Genomic DNA, 25,790 nt, shown 5'->3' with positions numbered 1-25,790 from the left:
CGGTACAGAGCGGGGTTTGATTAGACCACGAAGGAAACTTGGGGTCCATTTTTGGCTTTGTAGGTGAGCATCAGTGTTTTAAACTGAATGCGTGCAGCTACAGGAAGCCAGTGAAGAGAACGCAGCAGTGGGGTGATGTGGCAGTGTTTAGGTTGGTTAAAAACCAGGCGTGCAGCTGCATTTTGAATTGCAAAGGGTTGCAGGAGTTTAATTGTGGACATTAGAGCACCTGCCAGTAGGGAGTTGCAGTAGTCCAGCCAAGAGATTACAAGTGATTGGACAAATGGGTTTCATGGAGAGAAATGGCTGAATCTTCTTAATGTTGTAGAGGAGGAACCGGCACGATCTTGTCATGTTGGCAACATGAGGAGAGAAGGACAGCTGGTTATCCAGGACAACACCAAGGTTTCGTGCCTTGTCAGATGGTTTGATCTGAAAATCATCAAGACTCATATCTTCATAATTCCATACACATTTGTCCTTGTTTTATAAAATTATAAATGTAATTAGTAGACAAAAGAATACAATAAATACAGTACAGTAAACAAGTATTTAAGCCTTAACCACCACCAATAAAGTGGAGCTTATTTAAAAATTGTTTTATACAAAATAAGTATTCAGACAGTAAACTATCTTTGTAATTTACATACAAAGCCAAGTTGGGACATTTTGTAAAATGCAATAAAAAGAAGAATCTGTGATATGCTAATTCTCCTGAACCTTTATTTAACTGACAAAAGTACAATATGACTTTTAATGTTTTGGCTGACCAATTTAATGGTATTTTGTAAATATACAGAAATTTTGAATGTAATGCCTGCATCACGCTCAAAGAAATCTACGACGGCGTATTAGGGCCACTGTAAAAAAATATTTTTACGTTTTGATTTTCAGATTAAAGTTGAAATGATTATGAGAATAAAGTCGAAATATTATGGCCAAAGAGTGTGCAGCCATCATAGGCTTGTCAGTTTAGAGAAGCACGGGTCAAGCGCTGACGGCAGCCCCCAATGCGCGTTACTGTGGTTATGCAATAACCTGCAATTAATTTTGGGTGGTTGTTTGTATTATACGCTTCCATCCACGTGACATGACGACTAAACCCGTCAATGCAACCATTTATAGCAATGCCATACGGCTTTAGTTTATCATCCATAAGCCTCGGTTGAAGTCCTGGTCGACGACGCAGACGCCGAGTGCACCGGTGGTAAACACAGTTTATTGCAAAGCCGTTTCAGCGTCCTTACGATAATAACAAACTGGTGCTGATGTGCAGGAGGATTTCTTTATTTGTGAAACCGATATGAAAGTATAACTTTACCAAATCATGAACATCCCTCATTTAACACAAGGAGGTTGCTATGGCCATAATATTTGGACTTTAGTCTCGAAATCATTTCAACTTTAATCTTGAAATAATTTTGACTTTAATCTCGAAATCATTTCGACTTTATTCTCAAAATTATTTCGACTTTTTTCTCTAAATTGAAACTTAAAAAAAATAGAGATTTGTGAGAAAAGGGCAGAATAATCTCTTAATCTCTTCAGTTAGGATCACTATTATAATTTAAGAATGCGAAATGTCAGAATAATACTAGATAGACCCGACAGTTTTTTTTAGGCTTTATTTTTTTTTTAGCACATTCCTAGTGACTCAGAGGTTTAAACACACATGGTTAGTATTTGGTAGCATTCCCTTTAAACTATTTAACTTGGGTCAAACAGTTTGAAAAGGCCTTTTACAAACTTCTCACAGTAAATAATTGCAGGAATTTTGGCAGGTTTGTAGACCTTCTCCCTCACACATGCTTTTTCAGTTTAACCCATAAATCTTCTACAGTATTGAGGTCAGGGCTTTGTCATGGTCACTCCAGTACCTTTATTTTGTTGTGCTTAAGCCTTAAGCCACACTATGATTGGGCTCATTGTCCATTTGAAAAACCCATTTGTGCTCAAGCTTTAACTTTCTGGTTGATGTTCTGAGATGTTGCTTTAGAATCTTCACATATTTTTCCTTCCTCATAATGCCATCTATTTTTTTAAATTGCATCGGTTCATACATAATGATGGACATTATGACCAAACAGTTTCATTTTTCATTTTATCAGACCAGAGGATTTTTTTTTCCTAAAAAGTAAGATCTTTGTCCCCATGTGCAGCTGCAAATTGTAACCTGGCTTTTTATGGTGGTTTTGGAAGAGTGGCTTTCGCCTTGCTGCAGTTGATACAGATACACTTTCTGTACGGCCAGTCAAGTTCTTCCACACCAATCTCACCCAACCATGCCTGTATCGACCTTACTTTGTACACTGGGGCACAGCCATGCCTGTATGGACCTTGCTTTGTGCACTGGGGCACAGTCAAGCTGGGGCACAGACAAAGCTGAAAGCATACAATTGTTCAAAATGTTCCGGTATGATAAAGCATTAATATTTTACTGACCTTAACAGTCACCACATTTAAACATCATTAAAGCTTTGTATAAAGTTTGTCATGTATAGTAAATGTGTACCCTTGAATGGACAATTTAATTTTTTTTCCAATGGTGCTCTTCATTTAGGATCCATACGGATTAAAGCTGTTCTAGAGGCCTTAACCCTTATTAGCTGAGCTGATCCTCAACTGACAGAACCAAACACTCAACACCCTTGAAGCCACATCTCATTCTGTACCACTGTTATTAATTTAGCGCATCCAACATATCCAACTGAGAGTCATAATAAGAGCTCTGTGCAGGGTCAGAAGATGGTCAGGAGAGTATCTTATTCTAACATTTGTAATAAGAATAGCACTTTTTTTTCTCAGAGAAATGGAAATGGCTGTTTATGCCTTTGCCAGAAAAAAAACAAGAATATTAGTTTTCACAAACAAAGTCTGAAGATGAACAAACACTGGCTCTCAGACGCCCTGTTCTTATTCAGCTGGTCTGAACTTGTTGGCCAAAACTGTGTTTCCATTTGCAGGTTATTCAAATGTAAATAAAGCCCTCTCAGAAGAGCAGTGTAGATACATTATTCATTGGATTTTGTTTAAAAAAAATACTAATAGCTTTGCTTTTGGAAATAGTCAAAATGGCTTTATTTTATGTTATGTTTTCAACTACTAAAAATGTACTTTATCCTACAGGTAGTTATGACCATGCAATCTGTTAGCTGTTCGTTTGATTGAAACGCTTTTCCGCCAAATAAGGTAGTCAAAACTACCTGCAGTATGACACACATTAACATAATACCGTGTGACAGTTGCAAACTTTATTTATTTATTTTACCAAATATTACATTAGTAATGGTAATGACATTTGCGGCTTTACAGTGGAACCATCTATTTAGCAGTACAACTTGCAGTGTCAAAAAACATTTTGGCAGGCTACAGTACAGGCTACAGTCTTGTTTTTTTTGCATTTTTCCCAATTTTCCTCCCAATCTACTGTAGTCGTATCCAATTACCCAATTGCATTATGCTTCCTCTCTACTGATGCTGATCCCCACTTCTGATTAAGGTGAGCGAGACTGTCACACACCCCTCTGACACGTGTGCAGTAGCCGACTGCTTTTTTTTACCTGCACGAGGCGAGTTCATATGCGGATCAGCTTTGTGTACAGAGAGCCACACCCTGCATTATCCGGCATTATCCCTCAACTCTGTGCAGGCGCCATCAATCAGCCAGCAGAGGTCATAATTGCATCAGTTATGAGGAGTCTCTATCCGGCTTCCCACCCTGTATGAACAACAGCGAATCGTTGTTCATGTAGCTGCCCAGCCCAGTTGGATGGCAGAGCAACGACTTCGAAATGTCAGCTCTGGTGTGCTAGCGTGTTTTACCGCTGTGCCACCTGAGTGGCCAGGCTACAGTCTTTTTAGGCCTTTTTTTAAATTTGTAGTTCAGACACTGACCAAAATAATAAGCAATTATTATTAGTAGCAGTTACACACTGTTTTAATGGCTCCATTCAACACAGTGATGCAAAGTGTGTCAAGAATGCAGAGAAAATATCTCAAATAGGCAGAATCAAGGTGGAAAAGCAGGTAGTCTTTGCTACCTTGGTACTGCCTATTTGAGATATTTTCTCTGCATTCTTGACACACTTTGCATCACTGTGTTAAATGAAGCCATGATTTGTATGGTTGCACACGGAGACTTTTTATTACTCTCTGGAACCTCTGCACAAGTCAGCACTGTTTTATAATAGAAAAGTCCTAAACATTCACACTAGCTGACTTGCATAAAAGTTTAGTAAGGCCGGGGTAAGGAAATCCCATTAGCAGTTGTAGAATTTTTTTTACAAAGCATTTCTACTAAACCTGGCAAATCTGCTTTCAACAGTTGGCACAGGTAAAGTAATAATTTGGCAAAGCCAGAAATGATAATAAGCAATCATCTCGTATTTGCCTGTAACTAAATGAATTTTATACAGTGGCAAGGTAAAAAAGGGAAGCTGCCAGAATACTGACGCTGTCTAATTAAAAACAAACCCTATATGTGGGATTAACAGAGTTGGGATTAGGATCCTCAGTCCAAGGGTTTTTCTTCCTGTTCCTGTCCACCTGATATCCTTTTGCGGCTCAAACCACACTTCTGGAAAAGTAAGCACATTTTGTAAAATGCATTAAAAACAAAAATGTTTGATTTGTTCATTCTTTTGAGCATTTATTTACATGACAAAAGTACAAATAATATATTTCCACTGTTGTCACTGACCAACTTAATTCTATTTTGCAAATATAAACAAATTAAGAATGCGATGCCTGCAACACTAAAAATGAGTGAAATTGCCGCACAGGTTGCGCAGCGGTAATTACGCTAGCACACCAGAGCTGGGATTTTAAATACAACATATCGAATCTCAGCTCTGCCATCTGACTGGGCTGGGCAGCTACATGAACAAGACTGATCCGCATATGAACCTCGTGCAGGTAAAAAGATGCAGTCGGTACTGCACATGTGTCGGAGGGGGTGTGTGTCAGTTGCAAAGCTCCTCAGTCAGTAGTGGAGGGTTGTACTGGTAGAGGTGAAGCGTAACACAATCAGGGTAATTGGTTACGACTAGATTAGGGGAGAAAATTGGGGGGAAAAATTCAAGTGAAACAAAATATTTAAGTTGCTCTATTTTGGTAAATGAATTGTGATTTGGTAACAGGTGAGGGTGTCATGATGGGTATACAAAAAATCCAGTAAAAATTCACTTCTTGCAAGCAAAGATGGAAAGACGTTTTTGAGAGAACTGCCAATCAACTCAAACATTTCTTAATGCAAGACTGCAAATAATTGAATTCCTTCACCATACATAATATTGTAAAAAGATTCAGGCCAAAAACCTTAAAGTACTCAGATGGCATCACATAAAAACTGTCAAGCTTCAGTGTTTAATATTGCCACATGGTCTCAGAAGGGTTTTGGAAAACCGTTGTTAATTAACTTTACCGCCACATTAAAAAAAATGCAACCTGAAACCCTATTACACAAAGTCATACATCAATTCTATGCAGAAACTCTGGGGCCAAGCTAATCTCAGATGGTATGCAAGATAGTGAATTGTGGTCAGATGAGTCCAGATTTCAGCTTGTTTCAGGAAAATTGGACTATCCATACTGTTATAAGCAAAAGTTGCAAAAGCCAGTATCTGTCATGGTATGGGGTGGAAATCTGAGGGTTATTTTTTAGTTAAATGGGGCTCAAATTTACAGATTCTTGTTTTTCTAACTTTTCTGAAACTGGGGACTTAATATTCGTAATTGTATTTGACCCCTTCTGATTTCTTTGTTATCGCATAGCTTTCATAGTAATTTATACCAGCATGTTCATACTGTAGAAAGCCATGTTGCTGAGTTTGCTCTAGATTTCTGCTGCAGTGCAATGCCAGCACACTTACCTCTTTCTGGGAACTCACCCAGTGTTGCTGTGTTTTGGGCCACCCTGGGGGTGCAAATAGCCCCATAGACAACGTGACACAGGTGTGGACCCTGTTGGTAAATCCACATTATAAGGAGGGTTCACCAGTTCCCTGTGTTTCTTTTTTCCAATAACTGAGTAGTCAGAGATAGCTAGAGCAGCCTGTTATATTATGACAACAGATCTGCACTGTCCCTGTTCTGTCCACTTTCTCTGATTTTAGCACGTCCAATTTCCCAATTAATAACCCAATTGCGTTATGCTTCCTCTCTACTGGTGCTGACCCCCACCCCGATTAAGGAGAACGAACTGATACACACCCCCTCCGACACATGCGCAGTAGCCGACTGCATCTATACACCTGCACGAGGCGAGTTCATATGCGGATCAGCCTTGTGCGCGGAGAGCCACACCCTGATCGCATTATTCCTCTACTCTGTGCAGACGGCATCAATCAGCCAGCAGAGGTCATAATTGCATCAGTTATGAGATCCCTATCCGGCTCCCTTCCTGGATGAAAAACAGCCAAACGTTGTTCATATAGCCACCCAGCCCAGCCGGATGGCAGAGCTGAGATTCCATACGATGTATTCGAAATCCCAGCTCTGGTGTGCTAGCGTATTTTACCGCTGCGCCTCCTGAGCGGCTTGTTAGTGGCTTTTAAACTACAGTTTTGTTTTACCTTGGTTAAATAATCTGCAGATTTTTTCCATTTCTGCAGGAGTGGGGCTTCATCTTGCCCTTTCACTCATGAGGCACAACCCACCTCGTTACAAGTTTTACAGATTACATTACGAACACAAGCTTTATAGGTGTTAAATTCATATTAAAATACACTACAGTAATCCTACAGTATTTTTAAGTTTTTGTTTTTTTTAAAGCTTTTATCTTACATTTTTTCTCATTTTTTATATATTTGAAGATAACGTGTTAATGATTGTTTTATTCTAATTTTTATTTACCACTCCATCCTTTAAAATGGTTTTATTATTGTTATTATTATTATAAATAATTATAATAAACACATCACCCTGAATGTTTGAATCTAATTTGGGTAATTAAATCTAAAAGCTAGGTAAAGATAAATTCAAATGAATGTACTAAATAAGCATTTGATTTTAAGAAATGAGCCGCTCGTCCTAAAGAAACTGATTTAAGATATTACCTTGTTCTGTATTTTTGTCCCCCGGTTAGATTTTGTTAAGTACAGTGCCTGGCGTAGATGATTACTTAAAGGTCTGTGCTGACACAAGCGAGGTGTACCCATCCGCATCTGTACATTAGAGACTCTCCCCCTGTTTTCCCCCCACAGTAAATTATTAAGGTAGGGGGGGTAGGGGTAGGGGTTGGACGACACAGAAGGATGTGTCAGTATAAAGAGAGCTGAGCAACAGCATCCTCTTCAAATCCAAGCAGGAGAAGAGAAACAGAGTTCTGCCAGTTTTCATTTCACACATTATCTCAGGACAGGTGCCTGATCTGCACTCAGCACAGGTACGTGTGGGGTACAGCAGGGAGGCCAAAAGTGGCTGATTTAGTTCTGGTTATATCCAAAAAAAAAAGCATGTAACAATGTAATTCTAATTAATTTATATTTATAGAATATTTGACTTTAGGTGTTTATTTAATAAAATGTGATAGCTGTTCTGTGATTTTTACACCTGTTATTTGAAAAGTCTTTTCATAACATGGTTCAGATGATAAGCAGACTTGCTTAAGGTCTTCTTAATTATGATACTTTTATTATCATTTTAATGAATTTGTTCATGTGAATTTTAAGTGGATTCATGCATGGCTCATTACCTCTTCATTTACCTCATTTGGTGCCTTTATTTACTTTCTGCCAGTAATTTCTGATCTATCGATTGTTTCAAACTGAGGAGAAAAACATTACTGCTTATTGTCTTTCCTATATTGCCTTTATGCCTACATTAGATTTTTAGGAATGTGCACCAGTTAGTTTAAATAACGCATCATTATTTAATGACTGATGCACACTTTCAAAAGAACCATTTCAATTTGGTATGCACAGGATAAATTTTAGTTTAATACCAATTACTGCCTAGTTGTCATTAACGCTATTGTGTTTTGGGTTTTTTAAGCTGATCATGATTTACTAGTTCATTTTTCTTTGTGTATTCATCACTGACATCTAAACAGACTTTTGCCAAGTCAAACAATATAATGCTTTTGCTGGTCAAGTGAGAGCCGTAAAACAGCATGGGTCAAAGGGAAGTCAGTTTGTCGCTGAGCTTTATTTTTGCATATTCTCCATTTCTGCATGGTTTCCTCCGGATACCTTAGTTTCCTCCCACCTCCCCAAAACATGCAGAAGGTAGATTGGCTGCTCTAAATCATCTGTGTGTATAAGTGAAGGTCAGTGCAAGTTGTTCTGCAATGGATTGGCATACTGTACAGGGTGTATTCCTGCCTTGCATCCACTGTTTTTTGGTGGCACTTGACTGGACTGGAGCCACATGAAGCAGTAAAAAATCACACTGATGTAAAACAGCAAACTCTTAAACTTCTCAGATGTAACCATATTTATTGTAAATTAAGTTATAATAGATGCATAAGCCAACATTGCAAACAACAATGTTCTTTAGTGTGCTGACAGAAAAAATCAACTTTTAAATACTTTCACTTATAAGGCTTTTTGTTGTCTAGTACCATGATTCTAACATTTGTAATAATGGTACAATTAGCAAAATGGTAGGAGTGAAAAATTAAATATAGTCTGATAGTGTCACTAATCAGCCTGAGGCTAATTGTTTTCATGCTAATCCAGTACAGCTGTGGGAGCTGAGGAATAATTGTTGTTGAGCTGTGCAAACAGAAATACTGGCGGATTTATCAAGTGAATCTAAATGAATGCTTTTGTAATTAACGCTATTTGTACTAAACGTCTGCAGTGTGTATATACTGTATGTTGCAGGCTGTGTTACTAAGCTAGCAAAAAGCACTATAAACTAAAACTAAAAACACTACAAAAAAATACAAAATACAAAATTAGACATTAGACAAAAATACATTGTTCATACAATTGAGCACATTGTTTATGAAAACTATTCATACTGTTAAAAGCAAAAGGTGCAAAAGCCAACATCGGTCATGATATGGGGTGGAAAATGATTCAGTTAAATGATGGTTCAAAATCAAAGATTCTTGTTTTTTTGCAAAAGCAACTTTTCTGGAATTGGGGTTGTATTTAACCCCTTCTGATTTCTTTGTTATTGCATAGCTTTCATAGCATAGTGACCATGTCACTAAAATGTTTATCAGAATAATGTCTAACATGTACAGTATGTTAAAGCAGTCCTAGGATTTTAATGATTCCTGCAAGCATTAATTTTCCATTTCTGATAAATAGGTCACATATTTATTTGTCAAACAGAAAGAAATTGCTTTTAATTGTTTTAAGTACTTTCAGTAATTTGTTAGAGGTTTTACATAAACAACTTGGGTCAAAAATATACATATTAACTTATTATTATTATTATTTTGGTGGTCTCAAAAGTTTAATATCAGTAAACTTTATGGCAGTCTCATATTTCTTAAGAGAACAGGTTGTACATTCCCTGTGTCCATATCACTAAGAACTGTATTGATAAAAATTTTGACTGCACAGGACAAATCAGCCAAAGATAGAAAAAAGGAGGAAAAAGTTTTGTATGGTTAGGCATGATACAAAAAAAATTCACAATTAAATTTTCATTGGCTAAAACGGGGATTTTTTTCTTCCAAAGCAGCTTTAAAGCTAATGCAGGACTAAAGCTCGCTGGTTTCATAGCAGACCTGCATTTTGGTGGTTCTTGGAATACATCTCACAATCTAGACAATTTTTTTCTTAGCCTAAGGTCACAGTTTGGATTTTCTTCCAGGCCTTAGCAGGAGACAACTATATCTATTCAGAGAATCAATCATAATTACTAACAAGGAAGGTAGGAGGTAATTTCGCCATTGCAAAACTTTTCCCCCAAACAGTAATCTTTGCTTCTGTTTGTAAAATGTTAGACTCATCATATAAAAAACAATAAACTTCTGAAATCATGAAAAGTTACAATCATTTACTAGCACAGGTCACATGGCTTTGTTGGCTGCTTATTTTGGTTAATGGTGCTTCATCAAGCCAGTACTGACAAATGTCCTTTTATACTTGCATCACCACAACACTCATTACTATGTCACCACCACTCATATAACATGTGTTCAGTGGTGATTCTGTGGTGATTCATTATAAATGACAGCATAGAGTGGGCTGACCAATTATGCAATAGGAACAGATAAGCCAGTAAGTATAGGTTCCACGCAGATGAATTTATTATACTGGCAATTAACTGATTAGTGGTAAAAAATCAAACAGCAGCAGGATTTGAGACAATGTCAATTGTAAAAGTAATATACAAATAAATAAACTTGACAATATGAAACATAAAATAATCCAGCAGTGTGCAGACCAAAATCATTCATTAAATTACCTTTTCTTTGTTTTACATCTGTTTCAAAATTAACCTGCTCCAGTCCAAGTAGTTCTGGACAAGGCTGTGGTGGGCCGAGTGCCACTACAAAACACCATGCAGAAACCCATGCAGACACAAAAAAACATGCAATACTCAAAATTAACAGATGCAAGAATTTGTGCATGTTTCCTTTGTGGCACCAATTTTAACACTTTAACTGGGCGGCATGGTGGCTCAGTGTGTGGCACTGTCGCCTCACAGCAAGAAGGTCCTGGGTTCAATCCCCAGGTGGGGCGGTCCAGGTCCTTTCTGTGTGGAGTTTGTATGTTCTCCCCATGTCTGTGAGGGTTTCCTCTTGGAAATAATGCATTATCTATATGAAAAAAGGTTGCAAAATGAAAACGTTTATAAGCTTATATAAAATAAGGAGTGAACGTAAGACATACAGTGTATCACAAAAGTGAGTACACCCCTCACTTTTCTGCAAATATTTCATTATATCTTTTCATGGGACAACACTATAGACATGAAACTTGGATATAACTTAGAGTAGTCAGTGTACAGCTTGTATAGCAGTGTAGATTTACTGTCTTCTGATAATAACTCAACACACAGCCATTAATGTCTAAATAGCTGGCAACATAAGTGAGTACACCCCACAGTGAACATGTCCAAATTGTGCCCAAATGTGTCGTTGTCCCTCCCTGGTGTCATGTGTCAAGGTCCCAGGTGTAAATGGGGAGCAGGGCTGTTAAATTTGGTGTTTTGGGTACAATTCTCTCATACTGGCCACTGGATATTCAACATGGCACCTCATGGCAAATAACTCTCTGAGGATGTGAGAAATAGAATTGTTGCTCTCCACAAAGATGGCCTGGGCTATAAGAAGATTGCTAACACCCTGAAACTGAGCTACAGCATGGTGGCCAAGGTCATACAGCGGTTTTCCAGGACAGGTTCCACTCGGAACAGGCTTCGCCAGGGTCGACCAAAGAAGTTGAGTCCACGTGTTCGGTGTCATATCCAGAGGTTGGCTTTAAAAAATAGACACATGAGTGCTGCCAGCATTGCTGCAGAGGTTGAAGACGTGGGAGGTCAGCCGGTCAGTGCTCAGACCATACGCCGCACACTGCATCGACTCGGTCTGCATGGTCGTCATCCCAGAAGGAAGCTGACGCACAAGAAAGCCCGCAAACAGTTTGCTGAAGACAAGCAGTCCAAGAACATGGATTACTGGAATGCCCTGTGGTCTGACGAGACCAAGATAAACTTTTTTGGCTCAGATGGTGTCCAGCATGTGTGGCGGCGCCCTGGTGAGAAGTACCAAGACAACTGTATCTTGCCTACCGTCATGCATGGTGGTAGTAGCATCATGGTCTTGGGCTGCATGAGTGTTGCTGGCACTGGGGAGCTGCAGTTCATTGAGGGAAACATGAATTCCAACATGTACTGGGACATTCTGAAACAGAGCATGATCCCCCCCCCTTTCCAACAGGATAACGACCCCAAACACAACCTCCAAGATGACAACTGCCTTGCTGAGGAAGCTGAAGGTAAAGGTGATGGACTAAACCCAATTGAGCACCTGTGGCGCATCCTCAAGTGGAAGGTGGAGTTCAAGGTGTCTAACATCCACCAGCTCCGTGATGTCATCATGGAGGAGTGGAAGAGGATTCCAGTAGCAACCTGTGCAGCTCTGGTGAATTCCATGCCCAGGAGGGTTAAGGCAGTGCTGGATAATAATGGTGGTCACACAAAATATTGACACTTTGGGCACAATTTGCACATGTTCACTGTGGGGTGTACTCACTTATGTTGCCAGCCATTTAGACATTAATGGCTGTGTGTTGAGTTATTTTCAGAAGACAGTAAATCTACACTGCTATACAAGTTGTACACTGACTACTCTAAGTTATATCCAAGTTTTAGTTCTATAGTGTTGTCCCATGAAAAGATATAATAAAATATTTGCAGAAATGTGAGGGGTGTACTCACTTTTGTGATACACTGTACATGATACTTTGAAGTTAACAAGTAAAAACAGTTATGATAAAAAAATAGATTTTTATTATTATTCCTAAATTTGACTGTTTATTAGTTTATTAAAACTGAAAAGTGAATAAGCTTTTTCAGAGCTTTTTTATACTGCTTCAAAATGCATATGTACTCCTCAATATTTATGATGTCTTCACAGATGTGTAATTTACCCTTGCAGTTGGAACTCACATATACTAACCATACCATGACAGGTGATAGATTTTGAACTTTGCATTGATAACACCTGGGATGGTCCTTTAACCGTTTGACCTGCAGAGTTGACAACGTTCATTATTTCTAAAAGTAATGTGATAGGTGGACATGTTGGACCACTGCCCACATGCATCAGTCTATCGTAGTCCAGCTTGGACCCAGATACATCAGTGATGTTTCTATGTGTTGTTGATATATGGTCTTCACTCTGTGTAGTACAGTTTTAATTTGCATTTGTAGATGCAGAGATGAAGTGTGTTTACTGACAAGAGTTTTCCAAAATATTCCTTAGCCCATGTGGTTATATTTATTACAGAGCTATGTCAGTTTTTATTGATGTGCAATATGAGGGATCAATGGTCATAGACATTCAACATTGGTTTTCGGCCCTGACCTTTATGCACTGAAATTTTGCTGAATTCTATGAATCTATTGATAATTGTATGGACTGTAGATGGTGAAATCCTCAAATTCTGTGCAAGTATGTTCCTAAATTTTGGTGAATCTCTGCCCATTCCTGATCAAAAACGACTGACCCTATTCTTAATATTCCTTTGACAGTCAATCGTGAAAGCATCATACGTGATTATTCAACAAACTATTGCTCCTGTCTGAACTTTTTTGGAATTTATTCCAGCATTACATTTACGGCAGTTAGATGACATTTTTCATAGAAAAAAAAAACTTGACTGTCTACAACAGTCAAAATTAACCTGCTTGCTCAGTGGAAATTTGGAAGTGATGGAACTTGAACCAGCAATTTTTTTTGTAATTGGGGTGATACATAAACTATATAGTCAAGTGTGTTTCCTAATTAATACGTTTGTGTATTTCAGCAAGAGCCATTGCAAAGAGCTGTATAAAATCAATACATAAAATAATTTATATCATTTCAACTTTGTGGCAACAGTTTGGGGAAGGGCCTTACCTGCTCCAGCGTGACTGTCCCCCTGTGCACAAAACATAAACACCGTCAGGCCTGCACAGCCCTGACCTTAAACCCGCCATGTTTTAAAATTTGCAACACATGTCTTTTTGTCAAACATCAGAGTCTGACTTTACAAATGTCCTATATGTAAATGGGCACAAATTCTGATAGAGAGACTCCAAAATTCAGGGGAAAGCTTTTTAAGAAAAATAGATGCTGTTGTAGTTGCATAGGTGGGGCCTACATTGAAAGTCTATGTAGCTTGTGGCTTGTCCACATACTTTTGGCATTATAACATACACTTTGCATGACTAAGTGAAAATCACATAAAAAATGTGATATTCATGTCAGAAATAAAATTCTTTGTTTACGTCTACGTGCATCACAGGTATGTGAAAGACCGAAGCCCTTTCTAATGCGATGGATGTAATTTATTTCTCAATTTCACCTGCTTATTACAGTCCTCCAAAGCTTTTCTTTTTAAAAGGTCAGGAACATTTAAAGTGTACGAGGTCATTTTTGATACTGTTCAAGGCATCTATAAGTGAACGTGTGTTTGACCTTAATAAAATGATGTGAGGTGAGGGTGGTCACCACAGTTCACTACACAGCCCATTTCCTCATCGGTTTCATGTATGACTTTACCCCCTGCCTGGACGAATTTATCCGAATCAGTTTTGTCACGTCCCTCGTCCGTGACGCATGCAGTGACGCATATACACCTCATTACACTACAAAACGACCTGCAGTGATTTCAGTTATATTATCGATCACATGCAGAAAGCATGTTTACAGCCAACATTAATGGTGAATATAAATCATAGGGTAAAGCGGTCAGTGTTGCTACATAGCTGACAGTGACTTTCATTGATTGATTTTTTTTTTTTTTTGCTATTATCTAATGTGAGGTAATGATTGGTTTGGGACAGAGGACCCGGGCCGGGGACATCCTACATCTTTTACAACACTCCTTTTCTCTATATGCCTCCATAAGAACCTTTCACCTTGAAAGTGTAAAATAATCAAACTGCAAAAATCTGATTTTCTCAGTTATTTAATCACTGCATTTCCATGCACTCTACTCAGATGATGAAAAGGAGTTTACATGTATTTTTTATTCATTTATCATTCATTTTTAGTCTGTCCACTGCCTACTCAGAAACCCTGGACAGGGTGTTTTACACACCTACCTATCCACTCACTCACGAGAGTAAATCGTTATGACAATACACTTACAATCATCTTTATAACATAAGAAAGGAAACAAGACCTCTTTTTCTTTCTTTTGCTCCCATTTATAAGGGTTGCTACAGCAATTCTGGTCTGCATACTTTTCCAGTTTTTACGCCGAATGCCCTTTCTGACAAAACCCTCCTGTTTCTATCCGGGCTTGGAACCGGCATTAAGAGCGCACCAATGAGTATTTCTAAGATAGCATTTCTGAAAGCTCCTGGCTCATCATGATCAATTTTGATGTCATTTTGATGACAAAAAGGTAGTCTCTATTTAACAGCAAAGGATTCCCGACTAGTCAGATTTATTATGTTGGGGAAGAAATTTGAAAGTCTCATTATCAGTCACTGAGAATCAATTAGGTATTTCTGATTGATTATTAAATCGTTACAATAAATGTTATATTTAACTGTTATGATTCTTGATTTAAAATTCTTTGAGAACAATCATAATTTTCTCTGTGATCAGTTTCTAGGGCTATGTGAACCCTTAGTTATGTGAACCTTTAGTTCTTCTCTTAGTGTCACACGGACTTAGGTCTATGTGATTCATACCCCTTTCTCTTCACTATGGACAGTGGTAGCCTAGTGGCTATGCAGCCACTGTTGGGTGCTTGAGCAAGGCCCTTAACCCTGTACGATGGCTGACCCTGCGCTCTGACCCCAGCTTCCCAACTAACTGGGATATGCGAAGAAAGAATTTCATTTTATTGTACAACTGTATATCTATATATGACAAATAAAGTATATCTTCTTCTTCTATATATTTGCATGTTTGTCTAATAAACTTTAAATCATTTAAAAAAAGACAACATGTTTGTCCCTTCTTATGATCTCCTGGTACCAGACAGAGGGAATCACGACGGATGACATCATTTAAAACTACTTAATCAGGATTTGAACCTAACGATCTGGGGGCTCAACCAGTCGTCCACAGGTGAGTTCAATTTTTTTAAATGAATTCTCTTACCTGTTGACGATCCTGATAGTTATGGTACAACAGCCTTGCACAAAAAAGTCTTGTCTGCACTTATTGTATTGGTTACCTGTGAGAACTTAGGTCTCACAAAGGTGATCTGTGGGTAGAGCTAGATCCTCTATTTTGACACAGACAAGTGGTTAGAGGTGGAGAGCCCATCATTTCTGATTATCTTGTGGATAGGGTAAAACCCCTATTTTGACTCGGCCACAAACATCTGACAGGTCAATTTCTTGCAACTATACAAGCGCAGATACAGATCCGTCTTGGTTCCCTCCCAATTAAAATCAAAAAGTGGTAGAAAACGTCCTATCCTAAGCCACTAGCAGACAAAATTTTGAAAAACTGGATATATAGATGTGGTTTTGGACCTAATACAGATCCATCTTTGGAGAATCTGGCTGGTTGTCTGATGCTTTAGGACTTATATTCTAAATGTCCTAGAAAAGGTTATGCTTTTATAAAATGGATCTGTATTAGACTCAAAACCACATCTGTATACCCAATTTTCCAACATCTTATCTTTTTTACCATTTTATCTTCTTCTTGTTTCTACACTCACTGTCCATTTTATCAGCTCCACTTACCATATAGAAGCACTGTCTAGTTCTACAATTACTGACTGTAGTCCATCTGTTTCTCTACATATTTTTTAACCTGGTTTCACCCTGTTCTTCAATGGTCAGGGCCCCCACAGGACCACCACATAGCAGGTATTATTTAGGTGGTGGATCATTCTCAGCACTGCAGTGACACTGACATGGTGGTGGTGTGTTAGTGTGTGTTTATGCGTGGATCAGACACAGCAGCACTGCTGGAGTTTTTAAATACCATGTCCACTCACTGTCCACTCTATTAAGACACTCCCACCTGGTTGGTCCACCTTGTAGATGTAAAGTCATAGACGATCGCTCATCTATTGCTGCTGTTTGAGTTGGTCATTTTCTAGTCCTTTATCAGTGGTCACAGGACGCTGCCCACGGGGCGCTGTTGGCTGGATATTTTATTGGTTGGTGGACTATTCTCAGTACAGCAGTGACAGTGAGGTGTTTAAAAACTCCATCAGCATTGCTGTGTCTGATCCACTCATACCAGCACAACACACACTAACACACCACCACCATGTCAGTGTCACTGCAGTGCTGAGAATGATCCACCACCTAAATAATACCTTCTCTGTGGTGGTCCTGGGAGAGTCCTGACCATTGAAGAACAGCATGAAAGGGGGCTAACAAAGCATGCAGAGAAACAGATGGACTACAGTCAGTAATTGTAGAACTACAAAGTGCTTCTATATGGTAAGTGGAGCTGATAAAATGGACAGTGAGTGTAGAAACAAGGAGGTGGTTTTAATGTTATGGCTGATCGGTGTATACTCCAGTTGCTTCGTTTTTGTCCTACCCCCTAAAACACGCCTGTGGGCGGATACACTACTCAAAAGAGCATGCCTCGTGATGGATTTATGTCCTGTTAAGGCTGTATTTACTTAGTGTTATTTTTCATGTGTTTCAAGAAAGTTATTGATTAATAAATTATGGATAGAAGAATGAATGATTATCGTTTATGCATTAATCTCTCTTCTAAAGGTTCAGAGGGAAATTCAAGGAATTTATGCTTGGATAGGCTCAAATAGATTTCCTTGGACATGCAGTTTTATCTTTTAAGGCTGAAAGTCGTGCACGTAGGCCTGTGTGTGAGAGGCCATGTAAGCACATAATCTATGAGTGGGATGAAAGTGGAATCTCCAAGAAAATCAATAAAATTTAATCAGGTGACTGAAATTACAGCACCAATGATTAGCTGCCCTCACCTACACTTGCAGTTCATTTTCACAGTTCATGTTTTGTGGATAGTGTGTCTGGAATTAACTTAGCTGCCTTATAATTACTCACCTGGCTTTGCCTTGGATGTTGCATTGGCTGTTTCAGAGAAGTATTGATTATCAATAAATTACATAATTACTTTTGTTTTTGCTTGAAGAAAAAAACTGTCTGCAAGTTCATAGATTTACAGTGATCGTTATCTGTCCTCAAAGATCCAGCCTTTTTTTTACCATTTTATCTTTTAGATCGACCTACAGCTTAAGTGACTTTGGCTTTGCTATAGTAGTCAATGTCATTAAGCCATGAATCTAAAAGTCTATTTTCAATTCAGGTCAATCCTGCCACCAGAACTAATGTATTGCTTTATATATAAACCATGATGAGTTTTGTTAATGTCGTGTTTGCCAGTTGTTAATTTTTTCATATGCATGTATACACTCAGGTATTTCAGGCCTCCTTGATCATAAACTCAAGTCAATAGTTTTTTTTTTGTTTTTATTTACTTTTCTGCTTCTTAGATGGCGCATGGGTAAAACGTGATAGCACACCAGAGCTGGGATTTCGAATACATCATACATCGGGCTGGGCGGCTGCATGAACAACGATTGGCTGTTGTTCATAGGGTAGGATGAGCCGGACCGGGTTTCTCATAACTGAGCGAATTATGACCTCTGCTGGCTGATTGATGGCGCCTGATCAATAATGCTGATCATGGCTCTCCGTGCACAAAGCTGATCCGCATATAAACTTGCCTCATGCAGGTGAAAAAATGCATGCAAATGTCTCACTCTCCTCAGTCGGGGCGGGGGACAGCTACAGTAGAGAGGAAGCATAACGCAATTCGGTAAAAATTGGACGTGCCAAAATCAGGAGAAATAGGGAGAAAATGCATAAAAAAAACTTTTATAGAACTAAGCAACTAATAGACACTCACTACCTTTAAATTGGACTACACAGCTGATTGTATGAATTTTCGCTAGTTCACAATGCTGAAGCCTTTATTAATTTTTATTTAGCTATCTATTCTGACTACAAAGTCAATTTAATTCCATATAACAGCATATCTTACTGATCTCCTGAGTCAGTACAGCCTATAATAAGGCCCTCTCTTAATAACTAGAATAACTCACAGCAAAGCAGGTGAAGAAAATGTTTTCTCTTCTGCATCCTAACTCTGTGTATATTTTTAGGTGACATTAGGAATGTATATGGTTGTTACATGTAATAATTTGGTAGATTCTCTGTTCAAACTGTAACACACTTAAACTGAGAGGTTTATGGTTAATGCATTTGCTGAAGTACAAAACAGCAGCAGTTTAGAACAGCTATGGTGCAACTTACTGATTACTAGTCCAGAGCCTAACCGAAGATATTTATTTATTATTTATTATTACTTTTATTGATTAATCTTGGAATATCCAAACTGATATTAATCAGTGATCATACGTCAAGTAACATTTTATTCTTGTTTCTGGTTTGGTAAGTCATATTAATTTGAATGATAAAATCAGCATTTAATTTTAATTGCATCCGTTTTGTCTCCCTGGCTTGTGTGTCCAGCATTACAGCAATCAGATCAGTGTATAATGAAGACGCCACTGTGGACTCTGCTGCTGATGGGACTGTGTGTCCCCGGGCGCAGTGACTGTCAGGGAGACTGTCTCACCTGCAGTCAAATTCTGCCTAAAGACTACGGCTTTGATACTCTGGTGAGATGCTTAATCTTTCACGTTCACTCCATAGTAATGACCATTGGTTGTGAAATAGAAAGTCATTTACATCATTTAACAGACACTTTTATCCAAAGCTATTTACAATTGTGACTCAATACAATACAAGCAATTGGGGGTTAAGGGCTTTACTCAGGCGCCCTAACGTTCTGCTAAAGTTAGAGTGCAACTTTGATTTATTTGTTGTGTGTGACCTACTGGGAAATGTAAAACAGAAAAATATCAGATGTGCCATGAATTGTGAGCACTCGGGTGGTGCGGTGGTCTGATGCAGAGCCCACCAACTGGATGAGTCTGAAAGACAGTCAGATGGGGTATCACCCCCTTGCAATTGCAACAGCAACCACTATGGTCTGGGCCAGGTGCTGGCATGAGAGGCGGAGGAATACGGATGGAGTAGCGTGGTCCTCTGTATGTTCTTTGTATGAATTCGCTGGAGGCTTTACACGTTTCTAAGAAGGCATATGCTAGCCTACAGCCATCCTCAGTCTGCAAGGGTGCCAACTGTTTGCATATGCACTCATCTGACTTAAAATTCCATAAAATGGTTTAACAAAGACAAGTTTTAATTAGTTAATGCAAAACCAGTAGCAACCTGGCAGTGGTGGGGCTTGAACTTGCAACCTTCTGATCATCAGTCATATACCTTCACCACTGAGCTTCCACTAACCAATGCTGACCAAGCTAATGGTTGTGAATTCCCAAACTTTTGTCAAAAGGGTGTATTTATGATAAAACATTGATTGATTCATTCATTGTCTGTTTTACCTCTGCGTTATCCTGGTCAGGGTAGCTGTAGGTTTGACTCATTAGGTAAAAGGCAGGAAACAACACAGACAAGTCTCACAGACAGCCAGACAGCCAGACAGCCAGAAAGCCAGAAAGCCAGACAACTCACTCACTCACTCACTCACTCACTCACTCACTCACTCACTCACTCACTCACTCACTCACTCACTCACTCACTCACTCACTCACTCACTCACTCACTCACTCACTCACTCACTCACTCACTCACTCACTCACTCACTCACTCACTCACTCACTCACTCACTCACTCACTCACTCGGCAATTTGTAGTAGGTTGGTTGACCAGACTGCATGTCTTTGGACTTGTGGGAGGAAACCGGATCACCCAGAGAAAACCCACACAAGGACAGGAAGAACATGCAAACTCCACACAAAAAGAACCATGGCCACTTGGCCAGGGAATCAAACCCAGGCCCTTTTTGCTAGGAGGCAACAGAGATACCCACTGCGCCACCATGCTGCCTTTATTAAAATATGAATTAGTGAAAACTTTTATAATGTCTTGGGGCAGTTGTAGCCTAGTGGTTTAAGGTTTTGGACTAGTAATCGAAAGGATGCTGGTTCAAGCCCCACCACTGCCAGGTTGCCACTGTTGGACAATTCAGCAAGGCCCTTAACCCTTGATTGCTTAGACTGTATTGTGCCATAGTACTGTAAGTTGCTTTGGATAAAAGTGTCTGCTAAATGCCAAAAAAGGAAATGTAAATGTTACCACTGGTTGGTACACATGTAATGGAGCAGTGGGATTTTGTCTGGTTCAAAACTTGATGGCTGGCTAAAACCCCACTAAGCACTCAGAACGATTTGACAACTACTTTGTGCAATGACATTTTTGGCTTTCCATAATCCACACTTGCAACCCAGTCCAGTGAATATCAAACTTTAACATGAAAATGTAAAAAGCTGGAAACATCCAAAGGCATATGGTAAGTAAACTTGCATGAGGTGTGTGTGTGTGTGTGTGTGTGTGTGTGTGTGTGTGTGTGTGTGTGTGTGTGTGTGTGTGTGTGTGTGCAACGTAGTGCAAACTATCACTATCACTGTCCATAAACATGCACAACAATTTTGTATAATGACCATATACTGTAGACTTACAAACCAGCAATATAAGACATAAGAGTTTGTTTAACCACTAATAATTACAGTCACAGAATAAACATAATCACTTCTATAAACACAAACATCTGCAAACAAATAACAATATGTAATTAATTCACAGAAAACGAGAATAAATAAAATACTCTGCAAAACAAACTGCACTAACAACAGAAAACTTCAACTACTTTTTTACAAAAGAAGTAAGAAATTAAGTTACTCACTTATTGATGGGCGAACACACACAAGCTCCATCTTTTATTTAAACTTCTTATTTACAAACCAGTTCCAGTCCGCTCCCCACCACAACAAACCCAGTGTGTCCTGGATGACGTCACTTCCCACATTTAGCCTTTTGTACAGGTGCAGTAGCCTTTAAGGGGGTAACACTGTTCCTGTCTAAAAAAGGGCTCACTTAATGTCATTGTTTGCCATCAAACTATTGGGTCACGTTCAAACATAAAAAGGTATCATGTTTTATTTAAAACACTTTTGTAACATGTGATGACCAATTGCTCTTTATTATAAAGAATTCACATCTCTGGAAAAAAAAGCAATAGTAGAGATTTTAGTCCTTATAACTTTCACCAGATCACCACATCAGCATTATGGTTGGCGTCAAAGGGCCGGTTGTAAATGTAAGACTGTATAAATGTAACTACTCCTTAACATATTGTTAAATATCCTAGAAACCAAATCACACACGATCATCATCTATTCATCATTTTCTGAAAATAACAACAAACCCAAAGTAAAATGCAAGCTCAAGGATTAAATTGCACACATAATAAACTGTTCTTATTTTGTTTTCTGGCTGGATGTCTGACACCGTTTTACCGGCCATGAAAATTGCGTGAAATTATCCATTTTCCATGTAATATGTAATTTAAGGATTGTGTTTAGCGATTTATCATTTTTCATTTGTGTAGCGTATGCAATATGAGGCCGTCCTAGCAATCATATGGCAATTAAGTAACTTTTCTGCGATATAGTGTGCTGACAATGTTTGCTGTATGTGTTTACATGTTGAGTGCATTTTGTCCTTTTGAGGATTCTATCATCAACATAAAAGTGTGCTTCTCTACACACATGATCATCTCTCTGTAGTCTGTGCTGTGCCTCAAAAGAACAAGCCAGTAAAGTATTATGCTCCCGATAGTTTGTCTATGTACAGTTTATTTCTTATAGTAAAAACTCTAAAGATGCTCGACCTTGAGTTTGACACATGTGCTCTACAGGGAATGGACAAAAATATGTCACTTTCTGCTAGCATTAGAGCACAAATTCCATTTATTTAATATGTGTAACCTGCTGGGAAATGTAAAACAGAAAAATATTAAATGAACTATAAATTTTAAGTGCTCAGGTGGAGCAGCGGTCTGATGCACTAGCCCACCAATTGGATGTGTCTGAAAGACAACCGAAAAGGAGGTGGAGGAATACGGAGGGAGTAGCGTGGCCCTATGTATGTTTTTTGTATGAATTCGCTTGAGACTTCACACGTTTTTGAGAAAGCATATGCTAGCCTATGACCCTCCTTAGCCTGCAAGCTCATTTGACTTAAAAATTCATAAAACAGTTTAACAAAAACAAATTTTATTTAGTTAATGCAACACCAGCAATTAGAACCCCACTAAAGTAAAGCTTAAGTAAATGGGGTTTCATGGTTTTTTGGGTTTTTTTTTGGGGGGGGGGGGGGGGGGGGGGGGGTTAAAGTAGTTACTCAAGCAGTGCTTATCTTTACACCTCTTCTTGATTTTAATAGGAAGTGTTAGAGGGGACAGAATGCTAATTTGTCATTTGACTTCTAACAGATGTAGACATTCAATTAAATCGATGCATAATTGAATAGGAACAAAACAACATCATCTGGCAAAGCTGGTGGCACAATGCCTGATGGGGTCTAGTTCTCTCATTTTAAGTTTAGTGGAATCTCCCTGGGCTCTTCTTGATTACTTTGCAGCATGAGTGAGCAGAATAGGGCATATCCCTCTCTTCTAAACCTCCACCCTTCTCTACTGATGAGTCAGAAGCTTCCCCGGCACCCCACATTTAATTTATATTTGCTAATTGATTTTTTCAGATGAAGAGAAATGAAAGGGTTTCCCACTTCCAATTCTTAACGCACCATTTGATGCGTCGTGACTTTAAACTTGAACCTCCTAACAAAAGCCATCATTAAACTCTGTGCATGCTAATTAAAAGGAAATGCTTTAGGAGTACAGAATTGTACACGGAAACTTTAATCCCTAGTATGTCATGTCAAAACATGACATAGCATGTCATGTCATATGTACTGACATAACGAGCTGTGCCTCCATGCTACCCATGAAAAAAAAAAAAAGTAGTCTTAAATATTCACACCCCCCCCCCCCCCCCCCCCCCCCACACACAAAAAGGATATAAGCTATAGACCTTTCTGCTGAGACAGATTTTTTTGTAAATCAAGTCTTTATTAGTTGAATGATACAGCAGATCAACAAAAAAGAATACTGTCCCCTCTTTAATTCATTAGTATTACCAGATGCTACAACCAGATGCTCTTCCTTAATCTATTAGCCCCAGTGCAATTGTGCCCTGACATAACCAATAGTATCAAAATAATTGTGTATGCAAAAACAATACAATTATAGAACTATAGAATGCTTGTTAATGGACTGACCATAACCCAGTTTTAATTCATAGACAAGCATCAGCTGGTTGCAGGTCTAAGCTGGTGTCTACTGGTTTATGCCAGACTGTTTGGTGTGTGGGCTCTAGTTTATGCAGGTTAGTCATGGGATAGCAATGTAGGCTTGGTGCCCTAATTACATTTATTAACATAATAATAATAATAATTTTCAATATTTTAGTATTTTCTCAGGATGGTACCCCCATTTAAAAAGTCATCATAGGTAACCCTATGCTGCTAATGACAAGGGCTGTAACCATTGTGGCTGCAGCTTTTAACAGCAAATAGACAAATGTTTCACCAATTGATGAGTAGTTTGAAAATTAACTGATTACATGAGAAGACTCCATTGTAACTACACCGATCAGCCATAACATTAAAACCACCTCCTTGTTTCTACACACTGTCCATTTTATCAGCTCCACTTTGCACTTTGTACTTCTACAATTACTGACTGTAGTCCATCTGTTTCTTTGCATGCTTTGTTTTCCCCCTTTCATGCTGTTCTTCAATGGTCAGGACCCCCACAGGACCACCACAGAGTAGGTATTATTTAGGTGGTGGATGATTCTCAGCACTGCAGTGATACTGACATGGTGGTGGTGAGGTTCTATGTAGTAAGTGGAGCTGATAAAATGGACAGTGTGTGTAGAAACAAGGAGGTGGTTTTAATGTTATGGCTGATCAATGTATGTTGGATTGGTATAAAGCTGTAGCTTAATTAGCCCATTGTTAAAAAGATTTAGTACCATGGCTGTAGGGCATGAACAAACAGCATAACATAGGTAACCTGCTTTTATTTATATTTTTGTATAATCACAGGTCTGCATGGTTGAATGTCACAGCAAAGTTTCTTTGGGCCTCACATGGGAGATGTGCCAGTCCACCATAAAAGAAGCACCCTTGACCACCCTCTTAATAGGAAACTCAATGCTAAGGAGAGCAGAGGAGGAGGTGGAAACCATTCTGCCTGTGGATCAGTCTGATGGAGGCCTGATGTATTCTGGAGCACTGCAGAGGTTTGACCATGTGGCAAGGGATTTGGGTCTGGATGAACTGGACCAGGAGAGCCAAACTACCCAGGTTAGCACAGCCTACCGGTCCCAGCAGTCTCAGTCTGGACTGGAAGACAAGGAAGACCTGGACAGAGACAGGGCGTTGAAGAGCAATCAAGGTGGCACTCCAGTCAACCTATCCAAACGCTTTGGAGGGTTTCTCAAGAGCAAGTATGGCTACAGGAAGTTCGTTGATCCTGGTAGGCCTTTTCAGAAGAGATATGGTGGCTTTATAGGGGTTCGAAAGGCTGCCCGCAAGTGGAACAATCAGAAACGTTTCAGTGAAATTCTGAAGCAGTACTTGGGCATGACCAATCGAGCAAGTGAGTTCAACAGTGTGTCAACTGATATTGCACAGCAGAATGAGGTGTGAACCTCCTCAGTAGTGGAGCATTTACCCAGCAAGCCTTCATCTGCAACATATACTAGATTATTAGTTCATCTCAACTTTCTTTAACTTGACTATAGAAAAGCATCTACAATAAGGATTAAATGTCCAAGTTCTCTACCTAGAACCATTTATTCTGTCATTTTCACAAAGTGCTTCATCTTAGTCGGGGCTGCAAATGGTGCCAGACAAAAACACTGGATGCAAAACGATACACCCTGTACAGGGCACCAGTCCATTGCAAAGGAACATACACTTAAACATTCGCTTACCCACTCACATTTAGGGGCATTTTAGAGTGGTTTTTGGGAGGTTAGAAGAAAGTTGGAGTACCAGGAGGAAACACAAACGAAACAAAACACACAAAACTTCCAACAGACAGTGAGCAGAGGCAAGGACTGAACCCAGGTCCCCACATTCCAAATTACTGTGCACCACACATCATGCCACCTTCTACCTAGAACATTTTATATTATTTT

The 25,790-nt window shown here is 39.0% G+C and overlaps 1 protein-coding gene across 1 annotated transcript; it reads left to right on the top strand.

Moving 5' to 3' along the window:
* The first annotated feature begins 19,148 nt into the window (after positions 1 to 19,148).
* Positions 19,149 to 25,296, top strand: pnoca (prepronociceptin a). The gene is made up of 2 exons (XM_063008014.1): positions 19,149 to 19,271; positions 24,691 to 25,296. The coding sequence occupies exons 1-2, from the start codon at positions 19,149 to 19,151 to the stop codon at positions 25,294 to 25,296; spliced, it is 729 nt and encodes a 242-aa protein (XP_062864084.1).
* The last annotated feature ends 494 nt before the right edge of the window (positions 25,297 to 25,790 follow it).

This window comes from Trichomycterus rosablanca, chromosome 13 (genome assembly GCF_030014385.1).
Source record: "Trichomycterus rosablanca isolate fTriRos1 chromosome 13, fTriRos1.hap1, whole genome shotgun sequence".
Classification (NCBI taxonomy): Eukaryota; Metazoa; Chordata; class Actinopteri; order Siluriformes; family Trichomycteridae; genus Trichomycterus; species Trichomycterus rosablanca.
The sequence above is the reverse complement of the archived record's forward strand: the minus strand, read 5'-3'. Positions and strand labels throughout refer to the sequence as shown.

Bases quoted from the DNA above. Each gene is read 5' to 3' on its own strand.
- pnoca (XM_063008014.1), top strand. From the start codon at position 19,149: ATGAAGACGCCACTGTGGACTCTGCTGCTGATGGGACTGTGTGTCCCC. The intron at 19,272-24,690 runs GTGAGATGCTTA...GTATAATCACAG, and splicing joins ACTACGGCTTTGATACTCTG to GTCTGCATGGTTGAATGTCA.